The sequence below is a fragment of the Dermacentor albipictus genome, chromosome 1 (genome assembly GCF_038994185.2).
Source record: "Dermacentor albipictus isolate Rhodes 1998 colony chromosome 1, USDA_Dalb.pri_finalv2, whole genome shotgun sequence".
Classification (NCBI taxonomy): Eukaryota; Metazoa; Arthropoda; class Arachnida; order Ixodida; family Ixodidae; genus Dermacentor; species Dermacentor albipictus.
In genome coordinates this window covers 169,549,216-169,566,906 of record NC_091821.1, presented here as the reverse complement: position 1 = coordinate 169,566,906, position 17,691 = coordinate 169,549,216, and the positions used below count along the sequence as shown (strand labels likewise).

The 17,691-nt window shown below is 47.1% G+C and overlaps 1 protein-coding gene across 24 annotated transcripts in view; it reads left to right on the top strand.

The window, feature by feature from the left end:
- Nucleotides 1-17,691, top strand: part of LOC135905734 (inactive dipeptidyl peptidase 10-like) — a 480,802-nt gene that overhangs the window by 395,516 nt on the left and 67,595 nt on the right. For 6 of the 24 annotated variants that reach the window (XM_065436728.1, XM_065436733.1, XM_065436732.1 and 3 more), the window contains one exon: nucleotides 10,429-10,488. The exons of the other annotated variants lie outside the window; for them this stretch is intronic. In XM_065436728.1, the coding sequence (XP_065292800.1) occupies nucleotides 10,429-10,488 (60 nt within the window). The remainder of the gene's footprint in view (nucleotides 1-10,428; nucleotides 10,489-17,691) is intronic. 24 annotated transcript variants of the gene reach the window in all.

Here is a 17,691-nt window from a genome sequence, read left to right as displayed (position 1 = left end):
CGCTTTCCCGATGCAAGTTGACGGCTAAGCAGAGCCAAGCTGTCGCGAGCACATACATCGCGAGTGCGTGCCAGCGCGTGACCCACGCAGTGCGCGGACCGTTTGGCTGCGCCGCATGTGGGTTCACCTAACCCACTCGTTGTCTCAGAAACGTCGGTATACAACGTGGCAAAGTTTGATCCGCCTTCATTTTGCGTCTGACCTGTTTTAAACACTTACGAACACTGTATCCCTACTTCCTGTGAAATGCATCTACTGCCGCCCTCTCGTTATACAGCACATACAGCGGGAGCCGTATGCTATATGAACGGCGGTCGTCGCGCGCTTGAGCACCTCTGCAGTTTTCTGCGCTGGTGAAGGAGTATGCATTCTTCAAGTGTATAGCCGCGCGCTCTGATTTCTGTTTACGTACTTCGAACTTTCCGAGTCATCTGAATGGCGTACGCTTACCAGAGTGCTGCTTTCAGCGGGCGCATTGGCGCTTAAACTCGTGCTGCCGCACGGTGGATGTGTGAGTCCGCTTAACACCTTATAATTGTCTTACCTAAAGAAATCAACCTTATGTAGCCGTACAGTGCCGTAAAGCTCGCACGTGCGTGCGCACCTGTATGCGTGAGTGTGTGCGCTTGTGCATTTTCATGAAAAGTTGCCAGGATGCATTGAAGTCGGTCGGATTATCGCGCGAGAAATTGCTGCGGCCACCCGGGAACGCAAAATCTAAAGATAATCGGAGTGCATATGTGTGACCCCCCTCCTCTCTATACGCGCCTTATAGCACCACGGTGAGTGCTACTGGTGAACCATTTGCGAAGAAATTCTACGCAGAGCAGATGGCCGTTTTCTCAGCGCACCGGCAAGAATCTTTAGCGCGTAACAAAGGGCGAGCACACTATAGCGCAGACGTCGTTAATGTGGACGATATATACGATCACGCGAGTGCAATTTTTCATTCTTGCTTCGTATGGCAATACAATAACGAAGGACCAAGAAAGGAGGAGTTGGTGCGTGGTGTTGGCGGCTCAATATAACAGCAACGTTATTACTATCTTTTTTTATATTCTTATCATTGAGTAGCCGCATCGTTCTACATGACGGGAAATATGCGCACTGAGATAAAAACAAAAAGAAAAGAAACTCATGTGGGGGCACAGCATTTGACAATGAAGCTACAAAATTGATTCGATAATATGAAGAACGCTGGCTTTGTGAGAATAAATATTTGAGCATCAACAATCGAACATCCTGTGTATAATGTGACAATAGCCAAAAATAAAACGCTTTATTTGGGTACCTACAGCACTACCATTCTGTGTGTATCACCGCAATCTTCTTCAGCACTGCCATGCATCAGCGCACTATGTGCAGCGGAGAGTAGAGAGAAAGAAGGTGAGCACTTCATTCAGACACAAAAGCTTACGCGCGGGCTTTCTTGGGGAGCGACGGCGCGTCGACGCAGTTACACTGCATAACATTTTTAGCATATATATCTCAAGTATTTAATTCATTTTTCTTTATGCGTCTCTTCGTTTTCAGCATTTCCGCAATGTTTGATTTACGAACGGCGTAAGGCATTGGTCCGTCTTCCACAATACTAGGTGGTGAGGCTGTAGCTGTAGGCGTACAGAAATAATGATTGTTATTATACTGTGTTTATATCACTAAAGTTCATCGTTCTAGTCTCGAAAGCGCGGCATCAATCCGTTCTCCGTTGGGGCTTCGCGGACGTCCGGCGACCGGTGCGTATGCTCGGAGCGCCTTTTCAAAGTAGTTGATTCACCCGTCGTCACCCGTACGCGCAACATTACACAATGGCAAACAGAGGGGCAAGACGGCAAAGCGCGACTTGTCTTACTCTCTGCCAGTCGTCGCGTAGCACTGTGCTACCTCTACGAAGTGCAATGGCACTGCGATAAATCACCCTCTGCAGCCCAGACGTTCGTCGTGCCTGGGGCGAACGCGGCGAGTCGTCGCGCCAAACAACGTCGTCGGGGCGCCCGAATAGCCGGGGCGCGACATTGACCCGCCGATGCGCCCGTCCTAAAAACTGCGGCTGCTATTTCGGGCCTTTCCTTATCGCGATGCCAGAAAGCGGGCTCGCAGGCGGCCCCGCAACGCATCTCCGTTCTTTTGGTGTTGCCTGTCGACTCCGCGCGCGTATAGGCGCATATATTTATGCGCTGTCGCCTCGTCCCAAACGAGCCTGCAGTCTGACCGGAACGGAGTAGCCCGCTTCTTGGAGGCTCGTTTGCGCGGGCTACATCGCTGTACTACACCGCGCGCGTTTGTCTCAAGGGGCGACGCGAAAGTGCGCCACTGCGACGGCTATAGAATGCCGCAGTTCTTGAAAAGCTTGAGAAAAAAGCGCGTTTGCTGGATCCGCATAGAAGCAGCGTGCGCACGAATTGCGACGGTTCTGACTCGCTTCGCGTTCCGGCTGCGTGCGACGATACTCAAGCACGAGACGTCGTCACAGCGGTACAGATGCAGCTGGCGTTTCTTTCTGTTTTGACGAGAGCCGCATGCCGCGTTGCTGCTCGAGAACTTCAGCGCCGAGTCACGTGCGTGCGGCCTTATGTCTCGTTCATTCTTGAAAAGCGTTGGGATGTGCAGGAGCGTGCCGATCGTGAACTTCCCGACACGGCTTCTGCGGTCTCGCGCACGTGATCTTACAATTAAATGTCAATTGTCCGATAAATTATATCTGTTCTCACGCGCTGGCCTCTGAAATCGTTCACCGAAGTAAACGCTTTCTCCGTACACAAGTTGAGTTCGAGCTATACTTAATCGATTTTAGTGAAGCCCGAATTAGACCGGCTATAATAGTTACCGCTGTAAATTAGCTAAACCAGTGAACTGGCTTAAATTAAATATACTGAAATAAATTAAAAATAAGCAATGCACTTTTTTAACCAAATAATCAGCAAGTGCTACGCAAAATAAGCTCGCGCTCTTATTGCGTAAAGCGGAGACCTAGTCGCGCTACAAGAGAGCGGCCGCAGTTGCGGCGGCAGGCTGCCATCTTCGCGTGGCCGACGCTCTTTTTCGTTCGTCCGCGAGCGGTCGCAAAAGGACCGCGGCCTCCCGCGGAGCTCGAAAAATCGCGCTCACCATCCGGAACGAAATTATGACGGCGCTCACACCTCGTGCGCGCCCTCGCTCAGGCGCAGCCGGCACCTCGACTTCGAAGAGCGCCGGGTTTGCGCCGGCACAGCAGCGCATCGCGTCCTTGTCTCTCGCTCGTGTGCATTCAGACTGGGCAAGAGATGGAGGGGCGGAGCGGCAGGAACGACAGAAATGAATATTGGGCACGCGACATATGCACGCGACCGCCGGCGTCGCAGATGCAATCAGCCGCGCGAAAGGGATGCCTCCCCGGGCTCCTTTTTCTTCTCCTCCGAGCTCCGCGCCATCGATTGTGGCCGCATCAAAGATGCATGCACCGTAGCTCAGCTAGATGGGGCGTCCCTCTGTGGAGCGGTTCTCAAGGGCCGCGACCGTCTTCTTCTCGCGCGGACGTGGACGCCTGCCGTGCGTCCTTTCCGCTTTCTCTGTTTTCTTTTGACGCAGTACATGGCGCTGGTGCGAAGCAACAAACGAGACCGAGTTTGAGGAGCAGGCCCGCCGCCTTGCAAGCGGCGGCGGAGAAGCGCTTCCTCGGAAAATGGCCATACATTTATGCATGGCCGAGAGCGCGCTGCAGGACAGCCGCTCTGGATGGGGAATGACCGCGGGGCAGTTTCAATCGGCCAGAGCTTCCGGCGACGCTTGGTTGCGCAATGTGCGCGCGGAAGTACGCAGACTTGTTTGTGTGCGCGTATACGCTCGGGTATACGTGCTTTCCGGCCGGATGCTGTGCGTGAGCTCTTCGCGCGTGCGCAGACGGAGGACTGTCTCATAAATTCGTGATGCGCGGCTCTCGGAAGTGCCCGCTGTTGGCGCGCGGCTATATCTATAATTTCACATTTCCGTTCGTGTGTTTGTCCAGCCTAATACCAAGCCAGTTCAGATGATCCATAGCCGAATCTATGTGAATTTAAAAAAAAAAAGAGGGTTTGGGGGAATGTACACTCTCACTTAATCCTCTAACGCTCGCCAATGCATTGACTTCTATTTTCTGTCGTACTTTATCGCGCGTTTGTCGTTCTCGTGAAAGGTCCCTCAGTTATTGAGACTATGTGAGCCGTCTGCTCATGCGCAGAAGCTGTGCCAGTGGATGTTCCTCTGGGCTATTTTATTTTCTCTACTGTCGTCGGCCACTCAGGTCCTTGCCCGTCGCCTTGGTTCAGTGACTGTGGGCTTCAGCCCCTGAACACGAGGTTACGTGCTCGTTTCCTGGCCTGGGTGACAGCACTTGCGAAAAAACAGATCATTCGAAGAACCCCAGAAGGTTCAAATTATCGCGGATCCTTCGACTACGGCGACTTTAGTAGCTGTGGTACCCTTTTTAGACTAGAAAAAATCCACCACCCAACATAACTGTGCACCTCCAGCTCAATTTACAAAACGAGTAATTCAGCATATCGACCCCGCCGACGCCCTCCTTGGCCACGTGAGCCGTAGGAGAGCGTATATTTGAACGCTCTTGCATCACCGATAAGCTTCTCATCCGGTGCATAAGTGGCGGTAACAGGGAATTCCATAAACGAATCACATTAACAAAGTTTGCAAGCGCTATCGACTGTGCTCGCACAAAAGACAGCAAGCGGAGCCTGCGTTCTGCGCATGAGCAGTACGTGCTTATCGCGCTTTTTAGGTACACTAAGCCGCTTGCATCCGCCATTTGGAAAGTTCTCTTCCTAAGCATGCGATCGCGCGGATCTCCACTGCGACGCGCGCGCTTGTCTCAAGTAGAAAACGAGAACAGCGCCGTGTGGCGCTCGAGCTGGGTCCGAAAGCAAACGCGCGCGTTCTCCATGGCGCCCATTTCGAGCTATATTTTCTTTCGTTTGCTTGCTTCCTTTGTCACAATTATTGATTATGGTTTGTCAGTCATGCCTTCCTGATCACAGTGAACACGAAACAAAGCGCAGTTGCCAAAGAAAACGCGTGGTATCCTTTTCCACTACCGCTACGTGGAGGCGCCACCGTCCATGAAAGTGTGAATGGTAAATGAATCATCAGCCTGGCATTTGAATACGCGCATGCAGCTTTTTACTTCTTTTTCGGTGATTTAAACAACGCAAGCGTTATAGTAATTTCTACAAGAAGAATAAGGTAATAAAGATGACAAGAACTGATACATTAAAGCGTAATGCCGTTCTGGCGAGGGACACTCCGCGAATGTTGTCGTGTGTTTGACGAAAATTCTGTCTGGCCAGCCAGCATCGTTCATATTGATGCGACAGCGGCGAATCGCATTTTGCCAGCTCTTTGTTGTAGTGCGATGTGCCGGCGTTATGTGACACAGTGCTCCGTGGTCGGCCCTTGCGGCGCCTTATGTCACGTGTCTGACGTGCTATGTACAAGTTCGCGTTGCCCTTCTTCGGCGGGCGTGCGTCGGGCAGCCGTTTCTCGGCTGCCACCTTGATGCAGTGCGGCAGCCTGTTTTACGCGACCTATACATTTCGTCTGAGAAGGGTTCCTGTTGGACTATTTTATGTTCTCGATTGGCATTGATGTTCCTGGCGTCACACACACACGCACATACACACACGCACACAAAAAACAAGAAAAAGAAAGAAATGAAATGACTGTTTCTCTATACTCATCAAAGCTCGCCTGATGAATTAAGCCGGTGCACCTTCCGGTAGTCCATTGTCGCCAATAAGGGAGATGATGCTGCGAGTCGCCCCCTAGGCCAAACAAACGCGGCGTGTGTGCGGACCACGAAACGTCAACGTCTCCTCCTGTTATTTTATTTGGCGAGTAAGACGCTTCATGTTCCTTTATGCACGATACGCCAAAAATAGAACAGTTTGTCTGTTTTCCAGCGACTGTTCGGATATCGTGCGACCGCATAGAGCTCTCCGCTCGACATGCCTGTCGAAGCAAGCTTATAGGGCGGGCGCCTGAAGGGACGACACCTCGGCTTGCCTGAGTTCGCCAGCCCCGTCGTACCGCGCGCGCGGTGGCGCTTTATTCTGGCGCTGGTCCCAAACCGCCTGCCAAAGCCGTGTCGCTTGGCACCTGGTAGCACAGCAGTGGAACTGTGCCCCACCTGGGAAGAGTGACGGCCGTAAACAAGCAGGATTGCGCGGTCTCGTGACGTGCTGCTTTGTGCATTCCTGTTATCTTTCGGCCGCTGTCGTCGGCACTATTTTTTTCTTTTCGCTACCTCGTGCCGCGTCGCATCGTTTCTTCCTTCTTATTCTTGTCACGCGATGCCTACGTTCAGAGCGCGACCCAAACATTGTTTTCACGACAACTCGACTGTCCTGGCCTGTGAGTGGCCTGTCCAGTACAAACATTTATTTGTTTAGCTTTCTAGGGAAAATGACGGGAACAGCGTAGCAACAATATCAAACATCGAAGCAAATAAAACTGCTTTACGAGATGAAGTAACAATAACCTAAGAATGAGCGCCGACAAATGTTATTATTCGACATGCTCTAGACACAGCTTGATTTAAAGCAGCGTACTAGTTAGCCCTAAGTGTTTCGGTAATTTGGCTTCAACTGGCAGCTCAATTAAAAACTTTCGCGCTAAAAAATGGGATGAACCGCTCAGCATCTCCGTTTTTCTTTTGTTTTTGTTCTTTACAATTAGGTATTTGTCTTGTTATGCTAACGGAGAAAAGATAGCGGATATTTAGTGTTTAATATGCTGTTTTTAGATAGAGGTATCTTATATTTATGCAATGGCATGAAGTTCCTGAAAAAAATTCTCTCTGCAGTTAAAGATTTCGTTGTTGTTTCTTGCGAGCTCCAGATGCCGTGGACTGAGCAGCACGTCTCTCGCTGTGGGAACGAAATAAACTCATTATAGAGTTCGCAATCGTACATATATACCAACTCGACTGGCACGTCTGGTCGCCCGATGGTTGCCTCCGTTTCCCGAAAAAGCACGCGCGCTTGAAAAGCGGTATGGGTTACAAAAACTTCGCTTGGCATTCCCCACTCGAGCGCTTCGAATTCGCCCGTTTTGAACCAGACTATAGCTGAAAATTCGGTCGAAATTCGCTCACACCGCCGCTTTTGACCCTCCGCAGCGCTTATTCGCACCTGACGCGTCTCGTTGTTTGTGAAAATTGAATAGACGCCTACGTCCCACGGCAAGAGACAACGTTCTTTCATCGCCATTCTTTACAGCGAACAACATTCAAAGCAGGGGCCGGATGTCAGTGACGCCTGCACGTCGCTCATGAAATCGTACACGCGGCGCGTCCTCAGCAATTTCGCCACGCGATCCGCTTATATTCCCCCCCCCCCCTTTTCTTTTTTTGTACTAGTACCTCCCACCCGTGGTTTCCGGGAGGCAGCGTTCCTAAATTGATTTTCTGTGCTAGATATCCCCGCGGCTGTCTCCGAAGCCGAAACCGCTATTTTCTTGCAGCCGTCATTGGCTTTCCTGCACGCACCCTATTTCGATGCTTCCCGCGCGGCCGCCTTCCCCAATAACAGCGGTGGTTTGCGCTGCTGCTCCGTTGGCGCTAGGAGCCCTTGACTTGGCGGGCCTGCACACTGTACTCCGTCCCAGACATCAGGTGCAACGCTGTGGGAGCTGCGCAAGAAGTTCGGTCACGAAAATTGATCACCCCGTCAACGCTTCGCTGCGCGCCAACGGGGTTCGCTCGCGCGAGCATTCACGTGCGGCTCCCCGCGAGGGGCTGCAAATAGAAAACCCGAAAAGAACAACAACTAAAACCAGAATGATCTGAAACAAGGCATTAGCAACCGTATACCACAGTGTGTTTTTGTCTAGTAGTTAAATCTTGTTTCATTCAAAACTGAGCCTACATAAAATACAGTTGCATGCGCACAATGGCGGTCAAAAAAGTGCGAACGCGGACACTGCAAAAAAGTCTAACCTCCACAGCGTTGCCCCTGATGTCTGAAAAGTATACTGCTTTGTGAAGGCGACTCTCTTCGCAAGCATTCTTTCTTGGGAAGCTCAAGTGTCGCGCGTGAGCTCGCGCTCGGGGCTCATACTTCTACGCTCTCGAAGTTCGAACATATTGACACGTGTACTTTTTTGGGTGACCGTTTTTCACCGTCTAACAAATGTTAATGCTCAGCGCGGGACGCGGCCGCATGTGTCGGAAGTACCTCGAATGTTATCGGTGGGTCTGTCTGCTGTCGTCACCGAAGCTTGTGTAATCTGATTGCATGTGGGACGCGAATTGTGTGAAGAACTTTCTGGAAGACACGCGGGCACCAGCGATTATTCTGCAAGCTACGATGACTCGTGTATAAAAGCCGACGTGCTTGCCGCTCAGATGAGATTTTCTACGATCGCCGACTGTGTTCGCCGCTATCGTTGTTCTTTGAGTGTAGCCTGTTTTCGAGGGCGCAGGTTCGCCCAATAAAACGCTAATTTCGTCATTCCCAGTTTCGCTGCTTTCTACACCGTCACTACCACGTGACAATATATATATATATATATATATATATATATATATATATATATATATATATATATATATATATATATATATATATATATATATATATAGAGAGAGAGAGAGAGAGAGAGAGAGCGCCGGCGCCTCACCGAGCCTTGTGCCACGTGTATAGCCATTCTACGTCCCTCTCCCCACATTTCCTTGCTTACCCTGCTTTCGGCTAGCGCCCATTTCATTTCCGACCATCGCGCTGCTCGCATCCTCCCTTTTTCACCCTTTTGCCTCGATGGTCTTCACGCCACCCCGGCGCGCCGTCCAGTCGGCGACCGCATTGTGTGCCCTCGAAGCGACGCGGCGCCAAGAACGCCGAGAGCGTTATTTAAGCGCGGGAGAACAAAAAAAAAAGGAGCCTAAAGGAGAGAAAACAAAGAAAGAAGGAAAGAAAAAAAAGAAGCGTCGCAAGAATGTCCCGGCAGCCAGCCGTGAAGTTCACGGGGCCAGTGCCGCGGCCGCCCAACCGGCGCTGTGTCACTCTGCGTGCGGCGCTGCTGCTCGTAGCTTCTGCCGAGCGTGTGGCAAACTCGCTACTCGCCATTTGCAGCTCCGACTCCTCGGCCGACTGAAGCGAGCGCGGAGACTGAGCCGCGGCAGAAAAGCCCATTTACGCGTGAACGTTCATACGCCGACCGCACCGCGCATCCTGACGCGTTCCGGTTGCACTGGTTGTCGTTGCGCTCTGAGGAAACCGGCACCAGTGGATTCTATGATTCGAGGTCGGTTACTATAGTACGTCTACCTAACGCCATTCGACTGATCGCTGTCTGTACCATCCTTATTCAAACATTCCTGAACCACTGTTGGTGTTTAATGAGCGGAAATGGTTTATCCGTTGAGTGCATCTACTGGCGCATTTAATGTCAATTTGGGAACGGAAATGCTAATAAAATCGAGCTCTCTGGGTCATACCATCTCTTGTTTTACTTGCCTGCACAGTTGTCGCGCTGATGACTCAGTGTTGCGCACAGCACTGCACAGGTGATTCTCGCTGTTGTAACATTGCCGATGTATGACGTCCGTTCACATTTCATCACTACTGCAGCCACTGCGCATATATTGAAGGCTTCCTTAGTGTGCGTGGCTGAACGAACAACGCGCAACATTATGACCGATCGTTATACTACAAATGCATGTAGGAATCGCCCTGCACGCTCGTAGTGTGTGTGCTAGTGGTGATAATATATATATATATATATATATATATATATATATATATATATATATATATATATATATATATATATTCTGCTTCACTTACGTAGATATAATACCGCGACCCGTTCCACAAACACAAACGCAGCAAAATAGGTGCTCGTTGCTATATGAGAGGAAAAGGAGGAATACCCCTCGCGAAAGACTCCAAGAATAAATTAGGCCGAACGAGAGCCGGCGATGAAACCTTTTTCTCCAAGTTCTACCATATAGCTAAACAGAAGGAAAAGGGGGCCACCCACGCCTGAATTAATTTTTTTTACCCGCTTATTATTTTCTCATTTGTGCGTCTGTCTTTTGATACCTCTGTTTCCTTTTACAAATCGGAGGGTCTATCTGCTTTATGTTCATTATAACACTCACTCCTGCAGGGAAGTGAAATGGATCCCACCGTCTTTTTGATATTGTTATTTCATTTAAGCATATAGTCTGTTCCTATCTGTTTGCTACTGGTGCTGCTAGAAATATCGTCTTATGTGTTATTTAACGCCATTCGCGCCACCCACAACAATTCCCACTGCGGAAATGTGCGCAAAGAAGGGCGCGCAGGCTCTCAAGGAGCCGTTGCTTGCGACTTTCTTGAAAACTGGAAAGGCGCATGTTTTTTTTACCCCTTTGTATGGCTTCTTCCTTTTTTTTTTCTTTTCTTTTCCTATAAGGTATTTCGCTGTTTCCGGAGAGCAAGCAAAGCAATCTTGCACGGTGCGGCCAACGCATGGGTAAGGGGTGTTTTCACGCAAGCGGCGTTGTCGCTGCTCTCTCTGCATTTTCCTCTGCAATTTTCGTTGGCGCTTTATGCCCGTCAAAAACTGGGCGCTTTGTATCTCGGAATGGATTTCATTAATGCGTCACGCGTTTGTCCATATACCACACTCCTACACGAGCGATGTTTTAATGCGAATATAATTCTTGTCATTGTCAGACCAGTTTTCTTTCCGGCTGTATACCTAACCACTTCCATGGACCGATGCCGAAGGTATAGTGCAGTCTAAAAATGTGGGCTTAAACCCCGTTCACGGTGCTCTTCAATTAAAAAAAGAAAGATTTTATAAAAAAGAGAAACTTCTGCGAGTTCATTTTTTGTCTCAAAAAATGTCATTCGCCTACTTGGATAGTCAACGTAGATGAGCTCTTCCCGAATAGTGTTATGCCTCGCCTGCTCATGGCTTTCAGGTACGAACATAAGCAACTGAAAGTATACATGCTGTTGCACGATTTTTCTCTTTCTCTGTCAGGCGTTACAGGCACGCTGAGCGTCAGGACTAACGTTCGGCGCGACGTTTGCCTGCGCGAAACGTGCCGATACAGCGTGTCACCAATAGATGCCGAAATGAGCCGTTCGACTGGACGGTGAACACAAGGAGCATGCGAATTCATGGAAACAAAGCAAAATTTTAAGCAGCTGTTAGTGTTCTAAGCCGCGAGAGCATGGCTTTCGATCTTTCTTCAACACCGTCATTTGCTACGGACTTTCTTGGGTTTCGCGTGCCACGCTCTTATGTAGCTATAAGATATGTTTGCAAACAAAGCTATAGTGCTAGCAAAGCAAGTAGACGAGCACGTTGACGTTGCTCTTTGTCTTCGGCGTTCACCACTTTGAACACTAATCTGTGCGAATTAACTCAGAATTTAAAAAAACCTCCTCCACGTGTACTAACTTTGTTTTTTAAGAACATTCACACCATTAAAGTGTTTCTTTTTTTGGCCCGCACGGAATCTGACAGCAACGCTGCGTCAGGCCCTTGATGTCACGTTCGTGTGCTGAACAGGGCTGATTGATGCACATATGGAAGGGAGTCGAACTGCCAAAAAAGACGGGACGCTGTGTCTGTCGTGTGCATACATCCAGCTTTTAAAGAGAAGTAAAACTCCAACCAAATTTACTTTAAAACCCGAGGTTTCGGAGCTCTACTGGCTCCGAAACCTCGGGCTTTTTTCTTCTCTTTATTTCAGCCGTCTCCAACCAGGCAGATATCTGCCGAATGTTTACCTTTGATCCCGTCCTTTGCGCCGTTCGACTCCCTTCTCTACAGCTGGTCTATATGATACTCCAAATTTAACTCACTAAGGCGCAAACACAAGCTCAGTTTACGATGCAATATGCGGCATGCATGCGCATATTGCTCTCCGTCAGCACTTGTCGTCCGTCAGTCAATTCTACGAAACAGGTTATTGTGCTATCATGTGATACATCATCCATGACAGCCAAAGTGTTCGCTGTTCTGTCTACAATTCATTTTGCAGAAATGGCTGAAGAATGTACACAAGTGGCTCACCAACATCGCTTGCGTCCCTTGCCAACTTAAATGCCACAGTTACACCTAATCTGCTAATGTTGGAAGAAATTGCTTTTGCCAGTGAAGCCCAGCAAACTGTCATAGGCGCGCTTACCGGGGCCAGGGGGTGGGTCTCTCACCCCCCCCCCCCCCGCCCCTGTCAGAAGGGTGAGGACACAGTATGCAATTTCACCCCCCCCCCAACACACACACACACTTTTCTAAGCGGGCACTTTCGGCTGCATGCTGGCAAGTCCTACGAAAATAAAGTTGAAGCTTAATTTTCTTTCTTAAGGGAGTGGACACGTAAGCAGTGCTTTTCTTTACTACGCATCCCCTGCTTGGACAGCGTGGATTGTCTTGTGTGCCTCGTCGGGACGCGCTGTAGCGGACGACGTACTGGACTCGCCGTTCACGCTCGCGTTACGGAGAAGTCCTGGCGCTGGGCAGTTCTCGCCCTAACAAATTTCCGCTAGCACTACTTGCGTCATTTCCAGTTTTTTTCTGACCGCTTAACCAAACCGTATTTGTAAAAAGAAAAGACAGCTTGCTATATTTCGCCTGCGGGCGCGAGGCGAAGGGTCCGGATAAAGTATTATAATCAGCCACGCCAATCGATTCGTGTGGCTTACGGCATAAAACCAGTGCATTATGAAATGCTGGAACTATTGAACGTCTGTCCAGAGATAGTCTACATAACGTTGCAGTCTCAGTCTTTGATCACCATCAAAAATTTGACCAAACCTCTTACAAGTCAAACTGCCTAAGTTCATTGTGTAATCATTACTTATCGTAGATATGTTCGTGAAAATTACCTTGGTCGGACGTGCGGAGACATTTCAATACAAAGTGTCACTTCTGACCCTGTCGATTTCACTTTCAGGCTGTTTATAAATAAGAGTTACACCGGTACTTATTTTCTAGCAGCAACAAAAACAGCAGATATTTTATATTTTGAAGAAATGGGGGTCAGTTTTTGCTGACGTGTACCAAAAGTTTGAACTGTTTGGGCTGCTTATGCGCTCTGAAAATAGTTATTTAATACCCGCTTTGTTTCAATTTTTATTAGCTTTATACGCCATTTAGTTCTCTCCCCCCCCCCCCCCGGTATCCTTGGTAAAATATTTGGGTTGCGGTGTTTGTATTTCGTCAAAGTACGAGGAAATGTATTGAGGGACGAACAACAAATGTGTAGGTTGATTATAGCCGTTGTAGAAATTTACTCATTCAAGCGTTCCATGGTGCCATACTGCCGCTAATAGAAATGTTTCCCAGACTCTTAAAACAACCAGCACGAGATGCAGACTGGAAATTCCACAAAAATAGGAAGAATGTTGAGCTCAATGCGTTGCAAAACTTCCACTATTCTGCTTTTAGTGCACGTATTGCAAATGATTACTAAACCCTCGTTTTTCCACGTGTTTTCTTGCATGATACGACATTCCCAGTCTGTTTCTCTTGTGTCCTGGGTGAGTTAAACAAGGCATCTTGTTCATATCTGGAGAAAATTATGGGCATGGTATGGGTAATGTGTAGCCAGTGTTCCAAATTGGTGGGTTAAATGCGCTTTTTCCAGCAGCACACGTATGCAAGTAGTTCAGAGCGTTATTATTGTGTTTTGAGAGCGGTGTAAAACTGAGACGGCTGCGCTGGAATAATGAGAAATTCTGTGAACATAGGGGAAGGAATACGCCAAGTTCTTGTGCGATGGTAAATGCGCGTTGATCAAATACAGCTTTAGAAAAAAAATCGTAAGGAGGTATTCGTAGGTATCATAGGCTGCTGTTATTATGACTATGTTTTCCAATGTCGCAAGAAAACTCTGCGTTTCAGAAATTTTATACTTTGAGAGAATAGGCAGCACTTTAAGTACAATGTGTCACGAAGATTTAACGTTTCTGGCTTATTTAGATGCGTTAGAATATTTATTGAACACTCTTTATTATTATCTTTACTTTTTCAGGCGTGATACATTAGATTCGTCTAGTCTTCTCGTTGAACTAAAGGAGGCAGCTTCTTTATGTTTTGTGACTGTAAAGACAAGCTAATGGGGGATATGTAGTTGAAGCTCAAAATTGATGGGTAATTAGATCTTTCGCAATAAGTTGCGCGTGCAAGCGCTCGGGAGCGTTATGAGCGTGTCTAACGAGCGTGGCAGAATTGAGCCCGCTGCCGGGGTAGAACTATAAACGCCACCGAGACCAAATTAAGCGAAAATTAGTGGTATGCCATGTAAATTCTCTATGCGAAGTTAAATGCCGTAGGATCAAACACAGCCTTTCTAAAATAATAATTATTCAAGTGTTGAAGCGTGTGATATGGCCGCTATCAGCTATGCTTCCCAGTGTCGCGACATAGATGTAGGTAAGTTACAACAGATTTATATTTCGGGGAAAGAAGAGGGGGTCATGGCAAGTGCAATGTACGACCAAATTTTTAGATTTCTGGTATTCACTGAGCTGTTTTTTTTTTCTCCCTATGTTTCATGTGCCATAAGACATTCCCAGTTGGTTTCAGCGGCGTTCTCGGTAACTAAACACAGTACTTTGTTTATGTTTGGCAAAAATAAAGAGTACATTCTGGGCAATATCTAGGTAAACTTCAAAATCAGGAGAGTAATTATGACATTTGCAGTAAATTGTCCATGCAAGCAATCTGGAGCTTTATGAAAGTGTTTACGATCAAAGAACAATTTATCCCGCTGCCCTGGGAGAACTGTGAACTCAACCATGATTAAAGTTAGCGGAAATTGGAGGGAGGGGGGGGGGGTTGAAGTGGGGACATCATGAAATTTTCTGGTGAAGTAAGATGTGTGTTGATGAATTACTGACTCTTTTTTTTATCCCCAGCAAGAAATGCTCCAAACATTGCATGCGAGCAAGGTTTCAAGCGGAACAGTCATATAGGGGCATCATTTTAAACTATGCGATATAATTACAAGGAACTGAAACTTTTATTGAAACTGCTCGAAAGAAATAGTTTCGCTGGAAATTGGGTTGTAATTCTTCAAAGTCGCACACATCTACTGTCTTTATTTTTTGCTTTTTTTTCTGCATGAATACTGCAAGTCATTCATGTTCATTGTACTTTGTTGCGTGTAACCTTGACAATACCAGTGCCTTAACTATAGTCATACATTTGTGCTGTAGACGTAAGCATCAAGTACAATTCTTTTTTTATATAATTATTAAAATTGTTTGCAACAAAGGCACATGTTATATGTGCGCTGTACTGCTGCTACGGAGTGGGTTCAGGGACCTCTGTCAGGCACTAATTGCCTTTTGTACGTGCATCATCTTGAGATTTTATGTGTCTTCAAGAACTAAATGCAAATGCAAACATTTTTTCAGGCCCCCATGGATCACCATGTGTGACTGATTAATAATAGGTCTATCTCTGTGAAATATAAAAATAACTGACAGACGCTTTTCCAGGCTCTATCACGTATTGTAATAACTCGCACTAATATACATATATATATATATATATATATATATATATATATATATATATATATATATATATATATATATATATATATATATATATATATATATATATATATATATGTATAAAGTGAGTGTCTGCCGGGGTCCGGCCTTCGTCAATGAATACATGAAACGGTAAGGCGTAGTGCTTAAATACTTGCATGCCATCGGGGGACCCCCTATGCTCTTATCCACTGCCAAGACACATCGTTGCTTTAAGGAGCTTGCACTCGTGACGAATGAACAGTACATGTCAAAAAAAAAAGAAAAATGCGCGACGGGATGGTTTTAGCAGGTTTGCTGAGCAACACTATATACAGCAAAAACGGGGTTTACAGAAAATATGACACGTGGTTAAAAATAGAAAAAAAATACTGAAAATTTTTAATAGAATCTGAAAAGAAAATGCAGGACGAGATTGTGGTAACAGGTTCGTAAGGCAACACTATATTCGACAAAAACAGGGTTTTTAGGAAAGATGACGCGTGGTAAAAAAAAAAAAGAAAGAAGAAACAACCATGACAGAAGACATTTTTTTGCTGCAAGATGACCGCAACCGTCATGAATCATCTGTACACATGTCAAACTTGATAAAAAATGCACCACGGAACGCGATAGTTGTAACAGCTGGTTCGTACAGCAACAAATGTAACGAAGGCAGGGTTTACAAAAGAGCTTAGCAAAAAGAGGTGTGTACACAAATATGGCAAAAAAAAATGTGACCACAATAATTCATGAACATCGCTCATCCTAGGTTACATACAATGCTATGACTCATCAGCAACCAGAAAAATTGTTTGGGACGAATTGCGTGCGTGTGTGTCGGGTGTGCCAACAGCTATTCTGGTGACGTGGCATAAACGATGCGGTGAAAAACGAGCTGTTTATTCTGAAGGCAACGAGTATGCGATTCTGTATTTCGCGGATAAAAATGTCAATGTACCCGGGTTCTCGTTAATCCCAGAAGCTACGGCAGCACATTTATGGATTAGAAATGATTCGCGAACCTCTCTTCCATGGTGAGATTTGAAATCAGATTCAAGTATATGGTGGTGGTTAGCTTGTCGAAAGAGTGGCCCGGGATAGTGACATGTTTGGATAGCGGAAGATTAGGAAGCCTCACGGCATGCGATCTATGATTGTTAAAACGCAATCTAAAAGTTGTTTCCCTTTGTCCAATGTAATGTAGCTTGCACGTTGAGCGTTCTTGCATACACAGATAACATTGCTCGTGTCACAGTCGAAGTCGCCTTTTATATTAAGGCTAGAAATTAGACGCGGTGCCCATAACACTTAGCGAAGTCGTCATGTGAGCGCAAATATTGCACCACCGTGACTTGTTGCAAGGATGACAGCCTATGTGAATAGGTCTTGTCGTTTTAGAAGACGTTCGGACGTCGCGTATTTTGATTGTCGGTAAACTGCGCGTGGCAGCTCCGGAAACACGTCTCCGAGGTGATTACTCCGCACGAGTATGTTATGATGTTTCTTTAAGGATGACATTTAACGTTTGGAATCGATGCAGAGTGTGTTAAAACCGGGAGGCGGAACTTCGGGCTTTCATTCAGACTTTAATAGGGTTCATCCATCCATTTCGTTTTCGCACTCATACTCACAGTTATCTATCTGTTTTCTGGATGACACAGTATCCTTCTGCGGTAACAAACTACTACACTTTATGAGCAACCAAGTGACGTTCACCGGTACCTTCAATTTCAATGTATCCATGTTAAATGCAGCAAAACCAGCATACCCTATAGTGAAGCACTTCGTTTCAAGAGAGTGTGTTCCGAACACTCCGATTTTATTAACTGCGACAGAGTCCGCGATGCCCTGATAATGCAGAAGTACCCGCTCCTAAGAGTGAATGACACAACTAAGCGAGCCGATGCAGTAGACCGCAGTGCGCTTCTCAGACTGGATAAGCGGGTGGAGCTACGAAGGCGTACTAATTAGGTTTGAACACACTCTGCATCAATTCCATCGATCCATATCAGATGGTTTGAATACCCCCCCCCCCCCCCCACTCGAGGAATAGCTGGTGCGCCACTGCTTACTGTCGTCTTTTCCGAGAGTGCCGGCACAATGCAACATTCACAGAAACTGTGCAGCTGATTCAGCAGCGCGGCAGGCGCGTCTGAAAAATCAGCTCACTGAA